Source organism: Choloepus didactylus, chromosome 16 (genome assembly GCF_015220235.1).
Source record: "Choloepus didactylus isolate mChoDid1 chromosome 16, mChoDid1.pri, whole genome shotgun sequence".
Taxonomy (NCBI): Eukaryota; Metazoa; Chordata; class Mammalia; order Pilosa; family Megalonychidae; genus Choloepus; species Choloepus didactylus.
This window is the reverse complement of record NC_051322.1, coordinates 35,761,046-35,788,082: the sequence shown is the minus strand read 5'-3', so window position 1 is coordinate 35,788,082 and position 27,037 is coordinate 35,761,046. Positions and strand designations below refer to the sequence as shown.

Below are 27,037 nucleotides of genomic sequence, written 5' to 3'. Positions count from 1 at the left end.
ACAACTTCCTTCTTCCATGCCCCCTCTCTCTTTCCTTCCCTCCACACACACATTAAGTGTTTGCCCAGCATAAAAATACATGTCCTTTTCCTGAGCCTTGTCATCTTCTATAAAATGAGGGAGTTTAAGAATTCTTTTCATCTAACTAACGTTGAATGACCCCTGCTTGCCCTTCATTTATCCCTGATGCCACCTGCCCCAAGTTTTTAGGCTGGAGATGCCAGGCTCCAAACTGAAAATCTGGGCGATGGGCCAACCTGAGGACCTCCCTGAGGCTGCTGAGCCTCATACAGAGGAGGCTGCACTGGCTGCTCCCAGGTCTGCTCAGGAAGCCCCACTTTCCTTCTGACTGCCGGAGGCCTTCTGCCGCAGGCCCCAGCCCCATGACCTGCCATGCCCCTCCCAGGTGCAGGCGGCTCTGGGAAGCGGGCAGGAGCCCCGGGCTTTGATCACGCACACAATACCCTCAGCGCTGAGGCATCCATGCTAATCACTTTTGATTACGAATGGATTAAATGGGACAGCAGCTGCACGGGGCAGCTTTGATTCCGGCCTGCTCGATAATGAGATGCACAGGCACAGGCCTGGAGGCCGCAGCAGTCTGCCCAGCCCAGCCCCCACCCCTCCGCCTTGAGGGGCACGTCCAGGGCAGTGAGCACCTGCCCAGAGACACAGGGGAAACCGAGGCAGCTCGCACAGGCCCTGCACCCAGCAAACCTTGGCGCTCTCGGATGTTTCCCACGGCCCACTTGCCTGGTGCTCCCTGGCCTGTTTTTCAGCCATGTTCTGGGACGTTGCTGCAGAAAGTGCAGCCTGCTCCCACCGTATTCCCATGAGAGAAGGTGGGGAGCCGCGGGTTAAAGAGCAGCTGCTCCATGAGACAAATCTCAGGAGTCGTCAGAACCACAAAGGGTCTGATGGATCCCTTGCCCCCAACCATCTCCTATATATGGTCATTAAGGTCTCTTGGGACAGTAGAGATAATAGTGTCCTCAATAACATCCTTCGTTTGGAGAACCGGTATAAAGCATATTTTTGCCCCCATCTCATGATAATAACGCGAAAATTCTGTGATCTAGCCAGGATTTCTTGATCTTATTACTGCCCAAGAAATAAGGAAATGGAAGTTCAGATAGGTAAAAAGGCTTGTGTGTGTGTGTGTGTGTGCACGCGCATGCCTTTGTCCGTTCTTGTACTATGGGGGACAGCCAAAGCTCTGCCATTCTGCCACATAATCGCCTACCAAGTCTTCTTTTCCCTCATTGGAGGATGTCCTGAATATATCTAGTTCCTGGTGAAGTCCCCATGTAAACGTTGACCAGCTTGCACTTCTATTTCAGTATACTGACAGAACCACTGAGGACCTGATGGGGTATCAGCAGCTGCCCTGCCTAAATTGCAAGGCTCAAGGGAGGGCAGGGAGATATGACGGGTTTAGCACCTAAGCCAAGAGTTCTCTGGCATATTGCATGAATTAATACATTTGAACTTGGGGTATTTAATGTTTGGCCAAAGGAGTTTGAGAGAACAACAAAGCTTCCACAGAAGAGCCGGCATTTCCAACCACTTCCTGACCACCCTTGCACTAAGCCCAGGAAGGCAAGTTATCAAGCTTCGGCTTAGCTGACTGCTTAAACCTCAGTTACTGGAGGGCCATAGCCAAGTGCCCCCTCTGTGTTGCCTGCAATCTGCCCATGAGAAAGAGTTTCAGAAGTTTATGGTCTTGGTTATGGGCAGGAAAAGGAGATGAAGGGCTGCAAAGTTTAATGCCAACACCCCATTTATCCATGTGGTATGTACGATACACTTTCCCCTTTTCCTAAGAAACTAAGTTGTCTTAGTTGAGCCTCGCCATACTCCAGAGAGATGATGAGGAAGAGAAGGGGGACAATTCCTGTTTATGAAGCACTGACTTCTTAGGCTTCTTACAGACATTTATTTAATCATCTAGACATCTCTACGAAGTAGCTAACATGACCTACTCTTTATGGATGAGAATATGGAGACTTGAGATGAAGCTGCTAGGAAGAGTTAGCAACTAAATGTGAGTCTGGTTGACTACTAGGCATGTGCTACTTGGCTGAGCACATTGCATCAGCTGCAGTCCCAGCATACAGGTGAATAAATTGAGGACCCGGTATAATGTAACTCATATCATATCCTCCCTCTGCTCCTCTCCAATGCCTTCCCATATCACTCAAAGTAATGTACCATTACGTAAATCTCTTAACTATGGCCCGATGGCTCTTTGGTGGTCTGGCCTGGCTCTCTGCTTTCATGTCCCACCACTGTCCCCTTTGCTCATTCTGCTCCAGCTGTGCTGATCTCCTTGCTGTTCTACCAATACTGAGCACACTCCACATTCTATTCCTTCTGTTGCTCATCTTCCAAATATCACATGGCTCACTCCTTCACTTCATTTGGGTCTCTCTCCAAATGTCCATTCTAGTACTACGGGGGACAGCTGTCCTGACCACCTCATTTAAGGTATCACATCTCTCTCTGCTCCCTTCTATGTTATTTTTCTTATCCTTTATCAACATTGACAGATTATCATCAATATTATTATTTTACTTTATTGTCTGCCTCATTGAGAACAGAGATTTTGTTTTTTTCACTGCTATGTCCCCAGCTCCTAGAAGAAAAAATATTTATTGAGTGAATTTATCGGGTGAATGTTTGCATCCATCACACTTACTCTATTCAAAAGCCCCATATTTGCCTAGAAGCCCTGTTAATTGCTGAACTTGTTGGGATGTCCCATTCCATTACACGTCAGTTGGTCTGCGTTCCAGTGCAGCTTACCAGTGGTCTCAGGCCGACAGGCTCCTGGGCAGTAACCAGTGGTGTGCTGTAGCCGGCTAATACTGTATGGAGGGAGCTGATTGATTGCCATCTCTTCCCAACTCTGCAATCTGTGACTTGTGTTTGGTGTCTCGAAACAGTGTGAGTAATTACACTATTGAAATCAGCAAATACCCTACATCACGACTTTTCCTTCCAGCGAGCCTATTAACAGTTGCCAGCACGCCACCTGGGAGTAACCGGTGCCCCTCCCACGGGCTCAGTGTGCTCAGGTCTGAGAGCCACGGTTTGAGGCAGGCTTTTATGAGCTAGATGGAGATGACACTGGCAACCATGTCCAGGGCCAAGTTGAAAGGACTTAGGATATCCCACCTAGGGGAGTGCTGATATGATACCTGTTGTCAAATGTTCCAGGGGCTGGCCTGTGGCGTGAGGGCTAAGCATGCCAATGAGAGGACTGGAGAGCTCTGGGGAGAGGATGAGTCTGGGTGACAGCATCCTCCAGGTGTGGTGTCTAGGGCCTGGAGTGGATTGCTTAGTCTGTAGGTTTCCTTGTCTGCAAAATGGGGTTTCCATTCCCTGTTTCACAGGAAGATCTTGACAGTGAGGAGTTCCCATTCCCCAGTGAAGCAAGTTTCATGTGAATAAAATTAGGACTCCCTAAAGATCATTGCCATGCCACTAAAATAGTGAGTGCCCACTGTCCCGGAAGCATTCAAACTGGGTGTCCATCTGTTAGAGAAGCTGGAGAAGGGGATTCCTGCATTGGAGGGAGGCTGGGCTAGATAATAACCCCCCAAGATCTCTTCCATGCTAAGGCTTCTAAAGCCAAGAGCATGTCCCTGGGCAAGTCACTGATGGATATATTTTTTTTTTGTCTCATTTCCTCCATCTGTCAAATACACAGCATATGTCCTGTCCCTTCCTGCCCCTTGTTGTTGAGATGATTAAGTGGGATCATTGTTGTTTGTAGGTCTAGGGAGTAAAGGTATTTTATCAATCCTATACTTCACCCCTGTTGCTGTAAAAAACACTCTATAGCCCAGGCAATGTATCCTGTTACCTGACCGTCAAGAACATCTGCCACTTCTGTGCCCAATACATTATCCCTTCCACATGGTGACTTTCCCCATTATGGTTTTAATATATTGCAGGTCGGCATAAGAAAATAAATGGGAATTTTTGGGGGGTTTTGTGGAAGCTGCAGATGACATGTGAAGGCCAGCAGATGACACACAAAGGCTAGAAATGTGCAGGTTATTAAAAAAGGCATTCCAGTAGACTCAGCATCATAAGAGAAAAGAGTCTCGTATGAGTCCTTATATAATATCCTAGAGGAAAATGAAGGTGAAGGGTCTACCACTATGGATTTTCAAGCCAGCAAAGGCTGGTTTGAAAATTAAAAAAATGTTTAGCCTACACAATGTAAAAGTAATGGGAGAGGCAGCATCTGCCGATCAAGAGACAACTAGGGAGTTTCCTACAATCCTGAAAAAAAATTTTTTTACATGGATTTTCCAGACTGTTGGGGTGCTGTGCTCCTAACCCTAACCCCTATGATGTGGAAGGGATAACTGTAGATTTAAGAGGCTAAGTAATGAATTAAAAAAAAAAAGCAAGCTTTTAATTTTGCCAAACTCTTGTATATATGTGGAAATAAGCTTGTATGTCTCAAAACTGGGATGTTTGTTAATATCCCATGAAATCAAGGAAAGCCCTAAAATGAATGGAGAGATTGGGTCACTGCTGCTGACACTCGTATCTTTCGTGCAGATATGGTGAACATAAGTGGAGGGACAGAGCTCTATATGGCTTCCCTCCCCACTTGTCCCTCTTCTATTCCAGAGCCAATCTTGCTTAGGACAGCTGGAGTAGGGAAATCCCCAAGTAGCAATGGATCCTCTGCCCTCCAAATTATGGGCCTCTCTCACCTCTATCCTTTGCTGCAGTTCCTTGGAGCTGGAATTTCTTTTTATCAAAGACCTCCAATTTTTCTTGTCTACTTGGAAATGAAACAAAACAAACAGATATCCTAGGAATAGTGGCACATGATCATGCCATAACTGATGATAGTGGACACCTTCCTAAGTGCAGGTTTAAGAAGGAAGGAATATGGAGAGACGCAGTAGAGCTCTTACTTTCTGAAAGGCCAGTGAGAGATGGAGGGTACGGACCACCTGAAAGACACAGGCTTCGCCAATTTTTCAGCTGTGCCAAGGGCCCTTCCTCTCCATATGATCCTACAGCTGTGCCATTTTTACTCTGATAATCTCACCCTCAGGTACCAGTTGGGACTCAGGTAATCCCTGTCTTTAGTAACACACATCAGTTTGTGCAGAGCCCGATAATGCCTTGGGTGAGGGACAGGACCATCCTTAGCCTTTCACAGAATCATGGGCGGTGAGATATTGAGATGACCTTGCCACGTTCCTCATGTTCAAGATGGGAAATACTAAAGGCCAGACAGGGATAGGATTTGCCCAAGGTTGCACTACGGTGAATTGCTGAGTGTGGCTGCAGAAATGAACATCACCAGACCCTGTGGTGGGCCCTTCATTTGTGCTATAAATAAAGGGCTTAGGCATGTAATTACGAAAGGGTCTCAGACTGACTTAGCAGCTACTTTCAGTCCTGCTGATGTAGCATCTGTGTGTTACTTTCATTTTGCTCAGTCTCAGTGGGCAACGTATACAGAGACATCCCCCAACTGAGCCAACCAGAAATTCTGGGCAAGTTTGTCCAAAAATGGGTGGACTGCTAGTCAGGCACACATGAGCGTTCAGGGAAAACAATGCGAGGATATCTTATTTGGGTCAGGGGAGATATAATCTACCTTTGACTGAGCTGTTTTGATGAGAAGAAAACCTCCATTTGCCAAACACCACTGGGAGATAATCTTGTTCTTGACAGTGAAAACACAGAGACCATTTTTAGCAAAGTGTAGTCAAGGCAGGACTATGTGAACACAAACATATGCAAACATACCCCAGAAAAGGAGAGTTAGTGGTGAACCCGCTGTTTCCAGAAGTTTGCTGTTGAATACAAAAGGAAGAGGTTTTTAATAAAATATATTCTAAGGAGCCCTTCTTCCTTCCAAGTGGCCATGCTGGGAATCTAGTCTTGTTTTCCAAGGATGTCTTCTTAGCTTTATGTACTGGGGAGCATCTTTAGAAGCTGTGGCATATCCTTTAGAATATCTTCAATGGTGAAAAATCATCAACTGCCTGGGCTCTCCAAGTGTTCCCAGCTTAGTAGTGTCAGGACCAAGTTCTCAGCACTTACAAAACTGGGTGACACTAATTCAAGAGCAGGGACATCGGTGGAAGGGATTGCCAATTGGTTGTGCAAACAGTTTTCAAATAGGAGTCCAAAGAGGTTTTATTTCAGCCAATAGCAAGGCATGTAAAACTTCAAGTTCAAGTTCCAGTTGGCTAAATTACAACAGTAAGCAAATAACCTGATCTGACTACTTTAAAGATACTTAGTAATTTTTCTGATGAAAACCAAGACTGTTGGGTTTTTATGTTTTTGCTTTTTTGTTTTTTTTGTTTTTTTTTTTTTTGAAGATCATTTCTGGCAAATGAGAGAAAGAACTCAAGTTTCACTTCTCTTATTTTGATGAAGATAGTTGTCTGTCTTCCCTGAAGATTCTACCTAGTGCTGCCAGGGTCCTTCTGGCAGGCACAAATGGTTGTTGCTACTTGCGCTCCTTCTAGTTCTCACGCTATGTTAGATTTGAGGATGACGTAACACCATGTTTCACATTATTAGGAGCATCCGTTTATGTGATCATAATGATATTACTTTCCCTTTGGATGCAACTATCTCCTCATTATTGGTTACTTTTTTTTTTTTTTTTTTTAAATAAACACATGCCTCGTTGTTTCTCTTAGCTGGTGTCTCTAAAAGGCAAAGATCTCTGAGTGGGCTGTGGTTACCCCGTGACAGCACTTAGATTACTGTCAGTGCCCCACTCACACTCATCCACATATGGAGTAGATAAGGATGAACACAGGCTTTGGTTTCAAGTGGAATTTTGCACGTTCCCTGGATCTATCAGTTACTAGCTTGTGGCTTTGAATAAGTTACTTTTAAGGTTGCTAAGCTCCTGTTGTTTTTCATTTGTAAAATGGACATAACCATAGTACCTGCTTTATTGGGGTTTTGAGAGGGTTTAATTGTATGAGCGGATCCCTGGAAATCTTTAGTGGTTTCTTGATATCTGGCTATTCCCAGCATTGATGGCAGTGTCTGGAACTGGACATTCCCTCATTGGTTGGGAGGCCTGAAAGAAGGAAGGAGGGAAGGAGGGAAGGAAAGAAGAAAGGGGAAATTTGGTTGGGAAGAGAAGATACTCTGACAGAGTAGGGAGGGAGATAGCACCATTCCACTGAGCAACTCCTGGGGGAGTGGAGGGGGGCTGACATGGATGCTTTAGAAAGAGGACTGGACTTTATGATTCAAAGCTGGGTTCAGGTTCCAGCTCTGCCACTTTTTGCCCCTATAGCCCCTTGGGTGAAGTATTTAACCAAAAAGAGCCTCAGTTTGCTCAACTATAAACTGATGAAAATAATACCTATTTTAATAGTATGAGAATTAAGAGGGACCATGAAGTTAAAGCATCTTCTTGGTCCAATCAGGGGAAAATAATAGGTCCTGAGAAATTATGGTTATTGTTTCATACTATAATTGCCATGTGCTCAGGCTCAGAGTTGGTTTTCTAGAGGAGATGCTTTTACAGAAGACATGGCTAACTGCAGTTCACGAGGTCCAGCTAGCATTGGGTCCAGCTTGACTTTAACCCTTTTAGATATTCACCTGCAATTGTGATTAATTGCTCCAGATTTGGCCTGGGGGACTCAGATTCTCAGCCAAATTGGCTATCCTGAGCTGAGGAGCAGAGCTTTTGACTCCAGTGCTCAGATAGTCTCTGAAGCAAGCCCTCTGAATTTCCCACTCTGCTGTTGAGTGAACCTAGGGGCGTAAATCAATTTCCTGGGATTGGCCAAGAGGATGTATTAGGAAGCTTTGATTCTAGTCTTGAAGCCAAGTGAGCAGATCATCTGGTCAGTTCTAAACAAGAATTCAGTAAATGATGAGAAGAAGAGGGAGACGAGGTGGATTTTGCCCAAGCATATCCAGCTTTGTCTGGCATCTGTTCAGTGATGGGAACCTCCTTTATTGGCCTTTTGCGGACTTTGGAAACAACCCACAGATGCTTGCGGTGTGATTTCTTAATTTTGTTTGAAGGAAGGGACCTGGAGCCCAGATTGTGCTGCTGAGAAGCAATATATATTTAGTGCTCTTCTTTCCTGGCAAATTAGTTATGCTTTCTTAAGCATGTAGCTTGCTGAACTTCAGATGGGGAGAACAGACATCACTGCCTGCAGAAAGTGTATAATAAAGAAAGAGAAAACATTTTCCTGATGAGTAACTCATGGCAGGTGTTAAAGGCAGTGCTCTTAAAATGAGGTCCAGGTTACTCCTGGTAAGTGACGATGCACTTAGCATCTTTAAAGAGGTGACCTGGTTAATTCTTTTTCCCAAACGTATTTTGTTAGCCCCGGGAATGGTTTGTTCACCTATGTAGGGGCCTTCTATTTTAAGATATGGATTTTCAAAATTTAATTTTTATAAAGTTTTAAATCAAATATATCTTACAGGGAAGCCCAAAATAAAATCCTCCCCCAAAAAGTTATATATTCTTCTGAACTCAGTGGGCTTAGGAGCCTAGAAAACTGCCACCTCAGCTCCTCTCACCTCACCTCACATTCCCAAGGTCCCTTCTGTAGAGTCCAGGGCTCTTCAGAACACAATTTGAAAATCACTGTTCTGTAGGTTTCCTCTGCATGTTTCACTACAGAATAACAGAAGCATCAAAGAGTATCAGAGAAGCATCGTAGAGCCTCCAGCTGTGCATATTCCAAAATTAGCTCAGAAAGTATTATGATGCGGTAAAAAAGAGCATGGGTCAGCCAAACCAGGCTCAAATCCCATTTTACTGACTATTAGTTGTAAATCCTTGGGAACTGCTTCACCCTTTTCAGCCGCATTTTACTGAACTGCTTATGAAATGGGGATATTAACATTCATCTCATCAGTTTATACCAGGTTCACCCCTCAGTTTCCCACCTGACACCGTACAAGATGCCCTCCCTGAAGATCTGTTTCCTTCTGTTGGAGTATTCCTGAGCTGAATGCTGAAGTACCTTGAAGCATTTGGGAACAAAGCATTTAAAATGAAATCTACCGGAAAGTTCCAAAAGGGTGAGACAGGCTTCCATAGGTTCACCAGGTTCAAATAACATAAAATAAGACTCATCGTCTCAGTTAGTCCTGCATTAGGGCATTCAGAGGGCTCCTCTTTTATTAGATCTCTGTACGTACAGCTCTAATCTGCAAGGAGGAAGATTAAAGACATTCCCACCTAAAGGTTGAAATAGCTTTGGCTTGGACAGCAACCAAATATATACACCACCACAAGAGCTCGGGTTATGTGGGGAGGGTTACTCAAGGACTCTTTAAAAAAAAAAAAAAAAAGCCCTTTTGGCTGCATATCTGGGGGAATTGGTTACAGATCTCACCTGTAAATATTAGAACCCCATCATTTAAAAATAACAAAAGAAAAAAAAAAAAGCAATCGAGACCAGGCTTGCTTGGAAGTGTTTTCAAAGTTATTATTAGTCATCTTTGTTGCTCTTGAGGAAGGGAGGTGAAAGCTAAGACTGGAGGTATCAGTGATTTCAGATTTAACCTTTAAAATTCCACAAGGCTGAAGGGATCTGGCAGAAGGACATACAGCACAGCTAGGGTAGCAGCTTTGAGTATGTAACCCACTTCTGTTGTAGAGTTTAGGCTGATGAGAAGCAGGCTGCTTGGCCTCTGCACTGTCCACCCCAAAGGGCTTGGCAGTTAGAACTAAAGCATTTTGAAGGTTGTTTACCTTAAGCTCGGATGGATTTGACTTCAGCCTTGCTGGGACATGAGTCTGTGTACCACTCTGAGTGGCCATGGGTCCAAATTCTGATTCGTAAACCAATAATGGAGACACAGTACAAGAGTATGGCTTTCCCACCATCTGTCCTCCAAATTAGGAATTCTTCAAGAAAGTGGAGGCAACTTCTTAGAGTTGTGTGTTTTGAGGGGATTGTTGCTGGAAGAGAGTAGGAGAGAGGAGACATGACAGAGCCCCCTTCCTTCCATTCCTGAAGTGGAAGGGACAGGGGCTGAGAGGAATTGTAGTGTCTCATGGCTTTTGGTAAACTTTCTTTTGACCCCGGTATCTGCTGTTCCTGCTGTTAGGATTGGCAAGTCTAGGAGAATAATTAACAGTGATGGCTGCTTTCTTTGTGCCAGTCTCAAACCATCCACTCATAGAGCTAGAAGGGGTCTTTGAGATTTAGTTTTTCCCGTCCCTCCTGTTTTAACTGAGACACAGAGAGAGTAGGCACCTCAGTTGCAGCCACACTGAGATAGTTGTTTTAAGGCACTAGCCTCTTTGATTTCTTCTTCTTACTGTTAGCTCACACTGTGTTCCTTTATGCCCATGGGCTAAAATCCTAAGTCTCTGAGGAAAATGCTTAAGAAATTGGGCCTCTCTGAAGTTCAAACTGAATCTGCCTGAAAAGAAAGGAAGAGTGCCCCTCCTCTCTTTCTTCTCTGGAGGTCCTCTTTTCCTCTGGCAACATTTTTACTTTTGGCTCTTTCTCCAAAAGAAAAATGTAGCAGTGAGTTTGAAAATTAACAGCAGCAGCAACCTTGAGGAATGGCCGCCATCTTGACTATGGGAGTGGCTTTCTATTTAGCACCATGAAAGGCTTCCAGAATGTTCTGGTTGTGGGAGTTGTCACCCTTTTGAGAGACAGTGTTGGTTGTGAATTGCTACCCAAAGCAAAAGAGAATCATTTGTAACCTATGCCAGTTCCTCTATTTCCTAATGTGTCTCTCCTCCTCCTTTGGAATATTTCCTTCTGTGTTCTAGCCTACTGCCCCTAGTTCTGGCTAATGAGCAACTGTGAGTTGCTGAGGACCAGGAATCTGGTTTAAATAATGTATTTATTCCATGGTTCCCACACAAGTGTCTAGATGCCTCAACCTCTTCAAACTCAACCCCTTGCTTGGCAGTGCTTTCTTGTATAAAATGAGGAGTTAGTGCTCAGATTTGTACAATTGAAAAATGATGCTTCCATTCCATCTCTAGTTTCTGAACATCTCTGCCTTTCTCTTTTGAATTTATTGGGAACTCGCAAGTTAAAAAATGTGATCATAGAAGTTGAATGTGAGGAAAATCAAGCCATTGATAAACAGCTTTAGAAAAGATGGGATATGTCAAAACCACAAAGTAACTTCATTTTTTTAAAACACTTGTTCTTTAACTATTTATGTTATCAAGAATTTAAAAGCAAACAAACAACAACAACAACAACAAAAAAAACAAAACAGAAAATATACGAGAACTGGGATTTCATGATAGATTTCAAATTTCATTGACTTCTCACATCGTGAGCTTGATGACTGTGACTGAGCTTATCTTTGAACTAAATGTGGTTCAATATGTTTTGTAAGGTTGAAGCATCATGGGGTGTTTTAACTTTCAGAAATAAAAGCATTAAGTCAGAGATTTGTTTTTAAAGCCAGCAAAACTCTGGCCAATCTGCTGTTGAGATAGATTTGAGATTTTAAAACATTTTTCATGTTCATTCTAAAAAGGGGCTGGCACACTCTTAAGGTTCTGCTTCTTAAGTTGGGTAAGAGGTACACTGGTATTCTTTGTATTGTTATAATTTTTACATTGCACATCTGTTAAAAATTTTTTGTATCTATTTAATAAAAATATTGTAAGAGTCCTGGTCACTCTGTAGCCATGGAAAAGGTGTGTGCGTATGAAAAATTTCTGAAAGTGCCTTGTAAAATTTTAATTGTATTTAGAGAGATGAGGCCATAGACTATTTTTCTTTTTACTTCCAAACCATTCTGTACTGTTATTGTTGTATTTTAATAATTGCATTTATAATCATGATCATATCTAAATCTCTAGACTATTTTTCTGTTTACTTCCAAACCATTTTGTACTGTTATTGTTGTATTTTAATAATTGTACCTATAATCATGATCATATCTAAATCTCTATGTTCATTTTAATATCACATACCCAGCCTTGACCCATGTCAAAAATGACCCAGCACAAAAAGAAATGTCTATTCTGAAGCCCCAGGCTCAGTGGTTTTGACTCACCTAGTAACTGCAAAATTGAGATCCCATGGCTACACCAGCCAAGGAAGATACCCTTAAGATACCTGCTGGACTATGATTTAGGAGAACCTGGGCTCTTTCACCCTACCTTCATCCCCAAGGCTGCCCCTTTGGTTCCTGTAAGCAGATGTTATTTCTGCAGCCTCAGCTTTCTCTCAGGGAGCCAGACTGCTCGTTCCTTCGCACGTGCCACTGAGGAGATTTTACCAAGCTCCCCAGCAGGTCGTCTTTTTCCCTTCTGGCATCGCAAGGCGGGGGAATCAGGATTCACTTCCTCACGGCTTTTATATGGGCACACCATATAGGGCCCAGCAATGTCAGCAGACCAAGTAATAATCTAGGAATACAAATATTCCTGGCTTTTCCAGACTCTGAGAATGATAGAATACCACTACTTTGGGTGATGAAAGGGTTGGGCCAGAGGGGCACTGGAATTCATTTTATAGGTGATAAAATGAGACCTAAATAGATTGTGATCTTTATGGATCTCATAATGAGTTGCAGCAGAACCAGGGCTAGAACACAAGTTTTCCTTCTTCCTAGTGTAATGCTCTTTCATGGGATAATGGAAACTTTTGGTTCCTTTTTATCTCCCTTATTCCAGTTTCCACATGTCCTTCTGAGGTCTCAGTGGAGGTCATGGTTGCTTGGTGGAAACCCTTTCATCCTTAGCCTTCTTTCCTTTTCTCTGTCTTAATCCCTGAAATACCTTGCAGCTCTACCTGCCCCTTTCAGAATCCCCCAGTCCCCAGGCACTTGGGCACCCAAAATGTTCTTTGGATTGTGTATATCTGGTTGGATTAGTTGTTCTGATTTTCTGTTGGTGAGTTCACTTAACATCACACACACACGATCAGATGTTTGTCTCACTCTCTGGGGCACTGCTTTTCGTTTGGGCTATTCTGAACTTTTTTGAGGGTCGGGACAATGGGGTGGGATGGGGTTCCGGTTCTCTCCTGAAGCCAAAGAAAGAAGTAAGTGACACATCACAAAATATAGAGAAAAGACCCATTTCTAAATAAACAAGAAAGGGAAAGGACAGACGGAAACGAGAGGAGTTGAAGTATAAACTTATTTAATGGAAAGACAGTGTCTTTGTGGGCAAATTTGAAAATGGGTCGTTTATTTTCCCCCAAACCATCTTTGTCTTGTTCCTTTATCCATCTATCCATCCATCCACCCAGTTCACATGCCATCATCTATGTTTCTGGTCCCCAAGGGAGGAAATATCTAGGAAGAGCAAATGACCCAGAGCTCTTCAGAATATCCCCCTGGTAACTAGGCTTCAGTTTGTTCAGCTGCACATCTGGGAGGCCAAGATCCTTTTGGCCAGATGTCCAGCTTGGCGCACATCCTCCCCTTTTTGTATCATGACCCCTTCCCTGATGCAGGCGTTCTGGGCCAGCCTGGGGTATCAGTGGGGGTGCATTAGGCCCCACCCTCCCCAGCTCTGGTGAGTACTTTTGGGAAAGAGCCAGCCGAGGGGGACTGCTGTCCCGGGGGTGGGAGGATAGAGGGAGAAATAAAGAGCAGCCTCCTCTCCTCCTCTCGGGGAAGCTTTAGAAGCTATAAGAAGTGAGCAAGCAGGAGACAAGCTCTCTGGAGGGGCAGTCGTAGGATCCGGGATGGCACAGGGTAGTGCTGGCTGCAGCTGTACTATGGGCAGCTATTGGTGAGGGAAGCAAAAGAAGGGAAATCCTATCAGGAGAGCAAGGTGAGAGGAGAGAAGAGAGCAGAATGTATCTGCTTGGGAAGTTGAGGCTGTCTTTCCTCTCACCCCCTCAAAGCTCCACAGTTCCATCTTCCCGCACTCCTCCCTGCTCCCCAACCTTCTCCCTTCTCCCATCTACCCCACCCCCAGGCTTGAAGAGCAAAAAAAAAAAAAACAAAATCCAAGAAAAAAAACAAATAAACAAAAAGACTGAACTTGTGCCAAGAGAGAAACTGCAACTCCTCCAAATTGGAAAGCAGGGTCATCATCCTAATATGTTGAATGTGGATTATTCCAGCGAGCAGCAAGACATGTCAAGAATGAGACTGGCCTGAGACAGGGCCCCCGGAATGCTGCCTGCCTCTTCCAAGGAGATGAAAGAATTTTCTCCTCCCTTTGCCTTTTAAATGAAATTCTGTCCGCTCTTCCTCCCCACACTCACTGGACACTCTTGCTGGTTGCGGTGCCAATGGTTAGCCATCCTGGGACGAGGCAGGATTCTTTTCATTAACTTCAGCCTGACTGAAGTCCCCAGAGCCATGGAGGATTTCTTTTTCCTCCTTCTCTGTGCCTCCCTGCCGTGGATCCCTCCCCTCCAGGCTACTGTGGGCATTGAACTGTTTCCCAATGGGATTCTTTGGAACAGGGCGAGGGTCCAAATTGGGGGTGGGGGTGGGGGGTGGAGAAAGGTCTCATCAGCTCTTTTCAAGGTAGTAGCTTAGGGACATGCTCATCTCTTCTTGCCCATGCCTCAGTTTCCCCTTAAATTGCTGAATGTGTCTCTACCACCTTCAGAGTAGAGGCCAACAGGTTGCAGCAGCTGTGAGGGCTGTGTCTGGCTGTTAGGGTTGCCCTGGATGGGGATGGTCACTAGAGGGGATGGCATTGGTGGAAGTCTCTGCAGAGGGCTGGGGGCATCTCTGAAAAGGAAGGAAATCAACAGGCCAGGGGATAGGGATCCATCCAGCAGCTTCTTCTGCAAAATAAGGATTTAGAACTATTCTGGAGTTTTAAATTTGTGTTAGTAGCAGAATGGCATTCTTGTTCAAATGAAATTGTATTGCTGAAACAGGGAAAAGCAGAGTCATTCTGGTTGAAGGAACAAAGAGGGGACAATGTGGGTCCCCTCTGTTCACCTCGTTCCCTCTCTCCAGCTCCTCAGCAGAGGTGGCTCCTGTGCTCACTGAGAACACCGTGATGTCCTCATCCACCCAAGGACCTTCAACTCTCTCCTTAGGTCCTGACAACTCTCTAAGACTAGAACTCTCTTTTGCGTTTCAGCTGTAGGTGCTCTATGATTATGGGAGGACGTCCCTGTTGTATTTCTAGTCCATACCTGAAAACCATACTGTAATGCCTAAGGGCCCTTTCTCCCTGCCTGGGTGCAAAATGTGGGCATTTCTAGGAAATATTGAATTTTGGGAAAGGTAGCATGTCCAGGTGCAGGATCTATGTTTGGCCCAAGAGCTCATGTATTTGGTGAGAGCGTGGCAGCAGGGTATGCTCCTTAGAACCCAGGAGCAGGCAGGGATGGAGTTGTGGCTTGATGGCGAGGAGAGACACACTCCTGCACGATGCTTAGCACAATTTTTTGCTAAATGCATCGTTTTAGCAAAAAGGCTACAGTGCTCACCTTTGGTTGCTTCCATGTCAGATAAGAACTTAAATGTCATTACATCTTGACTGAAATATCTCCAAGGCAAGGAATTCAGAATTTTTAGTAGTTACTCCCTTACCATCCCTGATACCACTTCCCTGCCTCCCCCTACTCACCATCAGATAAGCTAACATGTCTTAATTGTGATGGGCACATATAACATTTTATTGTCATCCACAGGAGAGGAAGATCCAACTGTCTCTCTCTAGTGGTGAATCCATTCACTGTTTGGTCTTTTTTTTCTTTCATACTGTTCTTCCTTAAATCTAACCTCCGACTCCTACACTGTAGTATAAGCCAATATTCTCTCATAAAACCTGTAATGGATAGAGAAGAGCTTGTTCCTGTCATAGGAATCAATTGATTCATTGAAACCTTTGAGTGCCTCCTTCATGATGGAAATGTTCTAGTTGCTAAATGCCATTTCCCTTTGTCAACTTGAAGGATGTCACAAACCTGACTCTCGCTTCTTTTATCTAGGCAAGGCAATTTAGTCATGCTAGTCCTCACCTCTGCGTGGACAATAGTCTCCACTTTCCTCTTAAGGCATTTCACCAACAAATATTTATAGACTAATTGTATGTCCAGACTCTTCTCAATACTTTGAGAAATGCAGAAGTAACTTATCAGAAAGGTTCCATAATCTTGTCAGAAATGGTTTGGTTGGGTATGGTCTTGTAAGGTGAAATAAAGTAAAAAATATACACAACAGCGTAAAAAAAAGTTTTAATGATCAAGACTCAACTGCCTGCTTCTAGATCCTTCTTAAGAAAAGGAAATAAGAGTCTCAAATCAGGGAGCATAGACGAAATCCTAACTTTGTTGTGCTGGGGACATAAGGAACAATATATATTTTTTTAAAAATACCATAACCCTATTTCCAGTCAAACAAATGAATCGGGTCATTTCTCAATCCCAGTGTCATTCCTCTGACATGAGGAAACAGTGCATATTTGAAGATGCTGTGAACACCCTAGTCATTTATTTTCAGTGGTGGAATCTCAGAACCAGGAAGAACTGGAGATTTTGGTTTCATGACTGCTGCCTACCCTAAAGGCCAGTAGAAAGGTTCATGCTGTCTTCACTTCCAGGGCCAAGAGAATCTGAGAGTTGACTCCTATATGGTAACATATTGGTGACCCTGTCCCTGCAAAGGTCACTCCCCCCTCCTCTCCCCAGCTCAAGTTAGAGGTGTAGGTTTTACTGATAAGTTCAGAAGAGTGGATGGTCGTTGCCAATTAAATGAAAGAATGTCTGAAAGGAAGAGCCAGTTAAGGGTCATTCATTGGGGCACATGTTGATGTTATGGTCTGTGGCACGTTTGACTAATAGTCTGGTCTAATCTGAACGGTATTGATCCTTTTTCCTATGCCATGCCTCCTTAAGAAGTTATCTCCAAGGTTCTTTCATTCAGAGGCAGCTTATTATAGAAGCAAAGCCTGAGCTTTGGGATATTGTGATTTTGGATATAAATCCAGATATGCCTGCTAACTGTGTGACCTAGAAAACATTATTTAACTTCTGTAAGTCTCAGGATTCCCATCCATAAGATGGAGATACTTTCTGACTCATGAGGGAGTTGTGAGAATTAAAAAAGAAAAATTATAAAAGGCTGCAGCCATTGACTGGGCACCCAGGTGGTCCTCAATGGGTCATCATTCCCTCCTTTCCCCCTTAATGTCTGCTGCGGCTGGCACTTAGTAGTTTCCAAGGAAGGTGTGGGGATTGGCACATCCCTTTTCCATTTTCTTGTTCTTTCATCTGCCCCTCCCTGAAGCATCTCGCCCTTCTCACCCCTTTGCATCCTTTCCATTTTTCAGTGCTCGTTTCAAACTCTGTATTATTTCAACCACCCTGCCCTGACTGTTCTCTTGCTTGATCTTCACTGTTTACTGCTTACCCTCTAGAACACTCTTCTTGTACTCTGACACTCACATGTCTTATCCTTTGACCAAGTTGCAGTTCCTTGAAGGCAGGGACTAGGTCTTGTCATTGCATTTGGCCTTTAGTGCCTCTTAAAGTGCCCTAGTGGTCTGTTGCAGGGCTGTTCCATTACAGTCCTAGGTGCCCAGCTGGCCCTCTGTATGAGGATGGTCTTGCCCCCACCTCCACCCCCAAGCGCCTTCCATATGGTGAATCTAGTCGGCAGGACTGGGTGTAGGGAGGAAGGTGCAGCTTCTGCATTCTCACCTCCTGTCTGCTCCATCCCAGCTTTAACACCACTTAAGGATCATTTTGGGCAGAGTCATTCCAGGAAACTAAAAAGGTCCAGTTGAGCTTTGCTGCAAGCTGCAGGCACTGGAGCCCAGCATGACTTCCTCTCTTTCTTGAACCAAACAAAATATTGTTTGAGCAAACATGAAATCTTGCCTATTTTTCTCAAATGCTCTCTCCAGGCCTAACAAAGCTAGCAGTCACACTCCTTGAATCAAAATAAGCATCTGCCCTTTTCCTCTTTATTGTGTAGTTTTCCAGCATTTTTGAGCAATAATAAAGAATGCAATTATTTTATTAGTCCGTCATGTTTATGTTGAGTGCTTTCTAGTGCAAAATCCTGGGGAGGATGTAAGAATATTTAAAACCTTAACTTCATCCTCTCCATTTATTAAATGGAGAGGTGTAGAAAATATGTAAACCTGATTCTTACCCTCTAAAAGTGTGCATCATAGTTGGATGCATAAACTATCAATACCCAAGTACTACATAAAATCAAAGGCTATAAAGGGAACAGAGTTGCATGTAGTTCAGAAGAGGGGAGGGTCTGTTGCGCTTGGTCTGATTAAAAAAGAAACAACAGAAAGTGCCCTCCCAGAGGAGATGGAGCTTTAACCGTCTCTGAAGCAGTAATTCTTAACTTGGTGCTTCACAGACTACTTTGATAGGAAAGAAAGGGACTCTCTCCCTAAGGAAATACCAACATCTATAGACTCTCATATAATTAGACTTCAATTTCAGGGAGCCTGTGGACCTGCTAAAGTCCATCCATGGTCCATAATTTAAGACCCCCTTGAGGAATCGGGAGTGTGCAGAATGGCAGAGCATGGGGGAGGGCAGTGGGAGAGGGGCTGTGAAGTTGGAGATGTGGTGGACATGAGGGGAGAGGGCCATTCAGTCTAGATTCCTAGCCCAGAAATTCTGCTGTAGGTCCCAGAGTAGGCATTTGAGATTCTTCCTCTATGGCTCGGATCTAGGATTTGGTGAGCCCTGTGCGGGCCAGTTGTCTTGGGGATACTGTATGCAAATTTTGCGATATATCGCTAAGGTAACCTCCTTTTTTGTTTTATAGCTCCTCACAGCCAGTGACCTTGCAGCCAGCGACCTCAAAGGATTTCAGCCACAGGTAAGTTAGTTCCATTGACCCTCTTACAGTTTGGGCAAGTGAAATGTTACCTATCATTGCAATCAAACTTGGCAACAAGGGCAGAAACCCCTGCCTTGGATTTCCAACTCCTGGCTCAAGCTGCCCACCCTGAGAAAATGACCTGTGGCTTGTCTTCTCTGTCCAGCGCTACCCCATCTCATCCCATCATGGTCATCCTTCTTAATGTTATATAATGGGAAAAAATCTAGATCAGGATGCTGGGAACTGGTGGGTGGTGACTCAGCCTTGGGAAGGTTAAACCCGAGGGGGTAGTAGTAGGGGTGTGGGTAGGGGTGCGGTGGGGGTGGGGCAGTCTCTCCCTTCACTTCTCGTCCTTTCGTCTTTGGACGGGCTACTCACATTTCAGCAATGTCTGGTGCTCATGCCTGCAGTCACAGACTGGTGGTCAGGTTAATCTCAGACTCCTGCAGAGGCAGATGGTTGAGTTTTGCTGATGCTGGTTAGGAAGCAGGCCACTGTTATCTCTGGCTAGAGTTCCATATGGAGATCGTGGTGGGCAAACCCAGAGAGGAAGCAGGGATGGCTATCTGGAGACTTTCTTGGCAGGACTCAAGAAAGAAAAAAAAAAAAATACACCACTTTCCCTGTCTCTGGAAGGGGAGTCAATGAGTCACTGTCTACCCACAAACATATGTAAACACCAACACACACACACACACACACACACCAGACACACGAAGTCCTTGTCTTCTCCCATGGACCCTGTATAGATAGAGCCAGTATAAAAAGAAAAGGAAATCCAAAATCGATAGTGTGGTTCTCAGTCCCTGTCCCCATCCCCGTTTCATTATGAAGCTTTCTTTTACCCCTAAAATCAGAGCCTGCCTCAGGATTCCAAAGTGCTGTTCCTTTGTGAAGAGACACATCGTAGCTAATGGTAGCAAACTTCAGGGGGTAGAGCGAGTACATTTTATTAGTCAGAATTCCATGAATGGAGATCTCATGGCACTTCACTACTTTTCCTGGGTGGGAACCATTCTATGTGCTCCTTCTGCTGCTGGGGAAACCGAGGCCCATGTCCTGATGCAAAGTGGCCCACGCGCAGAGAGCTAGGGACAGAGCAGGGAGGGGACAGCGAGAGGCTGGAAGAAGAGATTTGGCAAGATAAAGGGCCCACCGATGAAAAAAGTAAATCCATACACCAGTTTTGGGTGTTTCGGTCACAGCTTTTTGAACCGTCCAAAAGGGATGCAGTGAGGTTTTAGAAATAGCCTTTTGACAACCATGGAAAGCTGATAATTAAAATACTTATGCACATAGTCACACACACTTCCAGTTGAGTGAAAGGAATGTAAACCAAAACCAAAAACAAAAGAAAATCAACATTTTTGCCTTCCACCCAGAGCCATCCCTACACTTATACACACCCTAGCTAAAGATTTATTTATTTTATTTTTATTTTTATTTTTTAGAGAAGTTGTGGGTTTACGGAACAACCATGCATAAAATACAGGATTCCCATATACCACCCTAGTATTAACACCTTGCGTTGGGGTGGAACATTTGTTACAATTGAGGAAAGCACATTTTTATAATTATGCTATTAACTATAGAATAATTTTTTAAAAAATCCATGAAATGGCACTTTACAGTGAAACCTATGTTAAACCATGGACTATAGTTAAAGGTTTATTTTTATTTGAAAATTTATAAAAATAAAGAGAAGGCAAATTTGCATGATGTTTTGTGGCTTGAAAAAGTTATCTTGACTGAGTTTATGGACGTTTTCGTTTTATATTTTTGTGGTTTTGGCCTTGTTTCTTTCTGAGGTTTGCTTAGATACATTTCTAGATAGCAGATTCTAAATGAACTACCAAGTGAAGGAAAGGTTAGCTCTGTCTGGGGCATTCCATAGTATTGGGGACATGATCCCTGCAAGGCAGCGCCCTGCTTTCCCTCACACGATCCGCGGAGGTTCTGGTGCACGTGGGTCACTTTTCTGGTTCCGTTTGGCCTTTCACATTGTTTCATTTGCATGCCATCGCCCCAAGGCTGGAGGCACAAATGCATGTTTTTCCCTCCTCAGGATGCATGTTCCTGAGGCCAGGAAGTCCCGAGAATCTTGTGGCCGGGGTGTAATGCCCAGATCAAAGTTAATTCTCTACTTTTGTTCCTAAATCTGAAAGACCCGGATGTATCTCAAGTCAACATGGCCCTTTTGGATGTTTCTCCAAGGAGAAACAGAATGCTGCCCACATGCCTCAGGCTGCCCCCTCCACCTCCTCTTTTGCCAAATTGTTGGCTTCTGTTGTTATTTTCCTCTTCTGTCTTCGGGCTGCAGTTGAAAAACCGAGCCCCATGCAGCATGCTGTCTGCAGTGATTCACGGGCATGTTCCCTTCCACGCCTGTCACTGGCCTTCAGGAGGGGCTTCCTGGGATGAGTGCAGCCGGGCCTGTCAGCTTTCACATGGGCCACACATCACTGGCAGGTAGAGGGTTGTTTCATTTTGTTTGTTTGTTTGTTTGAAGCCTCTTCCTGCTGCAGCCTCTTACAGAAAATAATCATGATTTCCTCCCTAATATTTGATGACTGTCACCTTGGAAAGTATGGAGCACAGTGACTGTGCTGCTCACTGGTCTGGAATGTTCTATTTGTCTCTGTCCTCTTTTCTGCATCCAGATAGCAAAGAGGAGGGTAAGAAAGTGAATATCTGCCTTTCTCCCTCAGGTTACTGGTTTATAAAGACACCAGGCTCATTCCTGGAAATAAATGCCTCCTTTGCAGGGAGAGCTGCTGGCCAGTGCTTTCTCAGGGATTGGAGGTTAGCCAGAGGTAGGGGGAGGCCTTCCCAGGCCCGGGCTCAGGAGCTCGGCCTCTGCCCTGCACAGGGGAGACTGTCTCCTAGGTCAGGCCTAGACTGGTCAGTGGGTACTGGTCCCAGCAAGTTTTAAAGGTACAGTTAGAAGAGCTTCTGAAATTTACACCTGAACACCTGGACTCTTCTCTTTTCCTGGGTCCCCTGCCTCCAAATACCTCTCACATCTTTCATTTTCCAACATCGTGTTCTGTTTACCTTTTGAAGTAATGACATTCAAACACCCTTCTTTCTCGTCTTTAGATAACTTGAAAGGAAGGTCCTCATCATCCTTTGCCCAAGAATCCCTCTCCACCCCCAGAAGGTATATGAACTGGCATCTAATTCTCTTTAGTAAAAGCCCAACCACCATACGCTTTCTTCTCCATTTTTCTTTTTATTCTTATTTCCCCTCATTATAAAAGCTGTGAGTGCACATCGTAGTCATTTGGAAAATACAGAAAAACATGAGAAAAAAAAGTTTTCTGTTATTCTATCCCAGAAATGTAAATAATGAGATTTTGGGATACAGCCTTCCAATCTTTATTCTGCATTAACATATATATCTAAAGTGTGTTTTTAAGTGGGATCATATTTTAAATACTTTTTGGTTTGCATGCATGCTTTCCATGTCACTAAAAAGTTTTCTTAAGGGTGACTACTCTTGTATGCCTGCTAATGCCATCACTTATTTAATCTCTCCTCTGTTGCCGAACGCTGCAGTCCTTTGGCAGCCTGGGATTTCCAGGGGTGATCCGAGGCAAAGGGCCGGACCCAGTACTCTCATCCAGAATATAGAGAGCATCCAAACTTCATTGCATTTATTTCTTCTTATCAGTTAGATCCTGCAGTGGGATGTGCAGTTACCTTAAACTTTGTGGCAAAGTGCCCATGTGAGTGTGCCCTTGGGCATCTGTACACCTGCTCACACCGGCCCAGGAGGGTGACGTGGTGAAGAAATAACCCTAGCATCTTAGCGTCTGGCCTGAACTCAGACACAGGCCCCACATGCCCAGCCACAGTGCCGGAAAAGAGACCTTGCAAAGAAACATCCCCCACAGAGGGTAGCAAGGAATAAAAGACTTAGTTCTTGCTTTTAAACTTTTTGTTGTCTGGGAGGAAAAGAGGATACTTGGAGGAAAATTGGAGTTTTACTTCTAGCATGCCTGGCAGTAGGATTTTCTGGTATAATACTTGCCCTACGGGGGTTAGCCATTTTTAATGCATTTCTAGAATTTTCATTGCTATTATGGCAAAGGGCACATCAGTGTGAAGGGTGAAAAGAGAGGAAACCAGGACACACTTGAAAACACTTTTTCATGTGGAGGAAATGAGGCTTTCAGCCTCTTAGTTGCCATTTCATTCAACAGACATCCACGGAAGACCTTAGTGTGGGGCTCCATGAGGCGCACAGATCCTTCACAGAGGCGGTGGTTCTCCAATGTTCGGTCACGATTATTAGCTTTGTGACCCTGAGAGAGTTTCCCGATGTCTCTGATTCTCATTTTGCCTTCGTCGGCACGAAAGCCATGCAGCTTACCTTGCAGGTTGTGGTGAGGCTCAGATGAGCCATTGTGTGTGAAAGCACGATGCCAAGGATACGTGACAAACTCAGTTTTTCTTCCTTTGGAGAAGTACAGGTTAAATTATTTGGGTATTAGGATGGAGAAGACATTATATCCATGAAGAACAAGCAGAGAAGTCCCCCAGAGGGCAATGCCGTTGCACCTGGGCCAGGACGGATGAGAGGGAAGTGGGGCAGCGAACTTATCCTAGGGCGAAAGGAAACCTGGAAGAGGCAAAGACAAGGCTGGCGAGGCCCGGATGCTCTCTGGGGACCTGGAGTGGTTTAACTGCCCTGGTACAGAGCGGTCATGGTGGGAAACTGGTTGCAAATTACATTCGGGCCAAATTGCAAAAGTTGTTCAAAGTCTGGAAAAAGAGTTTTGTTTATTAACTATTATTGAAATTTTCAAATTTATACAAATAATAGAAATTTATAGAAATAATAATACCATAGACCTCTATATAACAATTATCCAGCCTCAATGGTGTGCTGGTTTAAAAAAAAAAAAGCCCTGTTTGTCGCTTTTGCTGCTTTCTGTGGTGTAAATATTCTCACCATGACTGATTTTAAGCTACTGATTTTGACAGCCTATGCACAAAGTTCTTGAATATTTTGCAGTCAGCTCTGCAGAGCTGACATGGACCAACCTCGTATGCCACTGGGCCGACTTTACTACCTTCACCATTTTGCCAATGTTACTTCATCTGTACCCCCACGTGCTTTTTTTTTTATAATTTTAAATGGGGTGGGGGTATCTTTAAACACATTCCAGTTATCATATTATTTCACTCATAAATATTTCAGTGAGCTTATCTAATAAACAAAAGTCTTCTTTTACACAATCACCATTGTTCTAGTTTGCTAATGCTGCGGAATGCAAAACACCAGAGACGGATTGCCTTTTATAAAAAGGGGGTTTATTTGGCCACACAGTTACAGTCTTAAGGCCATAAAGTGTCCACGGTAACACATCAGTAATCGGGTACCTTCACTGGAGGATGGCCGATGGCGTCCGGAAAACCTCTGTTAGCTGGGAAGGCACGTGGCTGGCATCTGCTCCAAAGTTCTGGTTTCAAAATGGCTTTCTCCCAGGACGTTCCTCTCTAGCAAGCTTGCTCCTCTTCAAAACATCACTCACAGCTGCACTCCATTCCATCTCTGAGTCAGCACGTTTATATGGCTCCACTGATCAAGGCCCACCCTCAATGGGCGGGGCCATGCCTCCATGGAAATATCCCATCAGTTATAGTCCACAGTTGGGTGGGGCGCATCTCCATGCAAACAACCCACTCCAAACGTTCCAACTTAATCCCCACTATTATGTCTGCCCCACAAGACTGCATCAAAGAATATGGCTTTTTCTGGGGGACATAATACATTCAAACCGGCACAACCATTATCACACCTATCAAAATTAATAGCAATTCCTTGATTTTGCCTAATATTCAGTCCATATTCAGAATTATCTGATTGTGTCAACATGTCATCTTATAGTCGATTTATTTGAATCAGACTTCAGAGTTCTGACTTTGGCATTTATCTAAAGATAATGGAAGCCATTGAAGGTTTGAAGTGGGGAGGAGTCAGAGCTACAATGCAAGAAGATGGGTCCATGGGTTGAAAGTGTGATGAACTAAAGGGATGGTCCAGTAATTAGCCTGTGCTACTGGAGCATGCAAGTAGTGGTTGGAAATGAAGCTGGGCTGGGGTCAGTAGGGAGGGAGCTGAGGGATGAATGTGAGAGAGAAAATGGAGGCAGAATCTGTGGGCCTTGTAGCTATCTGGCGGACTGGAGAAATGGGGTCCCATTAACCAAAGTGGGGTCCAAGGAGGAAATGCAGGTTGAGGAGTTGCAGTGTTCATTCCTGAGGTTAAGAGTGATTATGGCTCACTGTTCAAAGAAGGGCTTTGCCCTCCCCAAATGGCCCCTTACTCCATTTTCCTTCAGCCGCACGATCAGTCCTACTCACAGAGCATCAGGAGACACAGCCATCTGCAAAACAATCCTGGTCATCATGAGTCCTAACTTCTAATGCAGGTCCCCCAAAAGTTTTATAAGGAGAAAGTCCTTTTTAAGAGCATAGGACTGGGGAGTTTCTGAGTAGAAAGAAACCCTGGCTGTGCTTGTTTCAAGAGAAAAGGGAGGGCAGAGCAGAGACGAGACTGTAAGATGATGTTCTCAGTGTTTCACTGCTACGGATGAGTATCCCTATGCTGAGAGGTAGCAGGGCAGACTGGAGAGTCAGGGGCTCCTGATGGTTCCTCTCTTTTTAGCCTGAGTTCCCAGGTTGCTTGTTCTTCTAGGGTTGATCGTGTCTTTTAGGACAGAATCACCATTACTGACCCTACTCTGAACAGACATAAGCTGCTTACAAGAAACATCAGGGGCTGTAAAGATTGAAAGGGAGGCTCCGGGATTTCCAGAGCACCCAGATTGGATTGAATTGATCTGCATAGAATCTGAACATTGGTCTTTTCAGGAGTTCCCCAGGATCTACACCAACTCCTCATATGATAGATGCAATGAGGAGGAAGCCTTGGAGAGGAGAAGAGGTGAAGGGCCTGTCATTCAAGTAGTGCCTACCCTGTGTGTCTAAGCCCCACAACGACCCTATTATCAGACATATTCCCCGTCCTGTTTCACAGAGAAGGAAACCGTGGCCCAGGTAGAGGAAGTAACTTGCTGACAGTCCCCAACCTGGCCAAGCAAGGGTTTTCTAACCCACAGGCCCCTGTTCATCCCCATTCAACAGGTGAGGTTTGCCCCAGATGGCAGGACATGTTAGTGAGAGTGTTTGGGTCTGTGGTCTCCTCTGCTTGCTGTCTAGACAGTCTTTCTGGGTCTAACAGAAATCCAGAGAGATTTAGCTCTATGTCACCACCCCAAGGAGGGAAGGCATTTCCTTGTCTGGTGCACCGCACCCCCTGGCTTCTCGGGTGAGGTTAATTTCAGAGGAGTTGCTCCTTGCTCGGATCATTGCTTAGTAAACGCACACCTTTTTTCTCACAGCCTTTCTTCTGGCCAGCCTCATACCAGCCACTCTCTGATTCAGCACTTCTCGGAATGTGCTCTGCAGAGCAGGGCTCGCCTGTTATATGTGTGTACTGGTCCCTGATGAGATGAATGGAGAAACTGAGAGAAAGTGTTTAGAAACTGTGAAAGCAATTGAAGTGTCCAGGATATCCAAGCTTATTATCATTTTCTTTTCCTATTTTATCTTTTATAGTATTTTACCAAAGTATCCATACAAAAACATGGCTTGGGGAAAATAACATCTGGTCCTTCATCAAAGATTATTTGAGAAGCTCTGTTTGAATTATTCCTTTTTTATTTGAGGGATAAGATATGGGTTCTTGCTCTGTCTTTGCCTCTTTCCGTGTGAATATATTTGAATCATGAATAATCTTCTCCCTCCAAAAAAAAAAAAAAAGTTCCACCTGTATAAGGGTTTTTCTAGCTACTTTTAGGATACTTACACAAAACATGGATCTTTTCCAATAATTCCTGAGGCAACCAACTTAATTATTTTTCTTACCAGACATGAACATCTGTGACCATAACAGAGATTTTTAACAAAAATATTTGCTCACAGACGTACACACACTCTGCACTAAAACCCCAACCAGCGCTGTTACATTTCTTACATGAAATCAACACTTTCACACTACAGGTATATATATTTGCGCCTGCCTGCCTTCACAGTGTTTTTAGTAGTTTTTTTTTTTTTTTTCTTTAAGCCAGTGTTGGCATTTGGTCCTGGAAAGAGAAGCTCTCCAGGTGTTTTCCAGAGAGTCTGGCATTTCAGTGGAATATTTTGTAGTCTTAATAAGTTCTCCTGGGACACGAAATCTCCTTAGACTTCAGTG

The 27,037-nt window shown here is 44.2% G+C and overlaps 1 protein-coding gene across 3 annotated transcripts in view; it reads left to right on the top strand.

Annotated features, from left to right (window-relative positions):
• SETBP1 (SET binding protein 1) overlaps positions 1-27,037 on the top strand; it is a 368,501-nt gene that overhangs the window by 169,485 nt on the left and 171,979 nt on the right. For all 3 annotated transcript variants that reach the window (XM_037805704.1, XM_037805702.1, XM_037805703.1), the window contains exon 3: positions 18,712-18,765. In XM_037805704.1, coding sequence (XP_037661632.1) covers positions 18,712-18,765 — 54 coding nt within the window. The remainder of the gene's footprint in view (positions 1-18,711; positions 18,766-27,037) is intronic.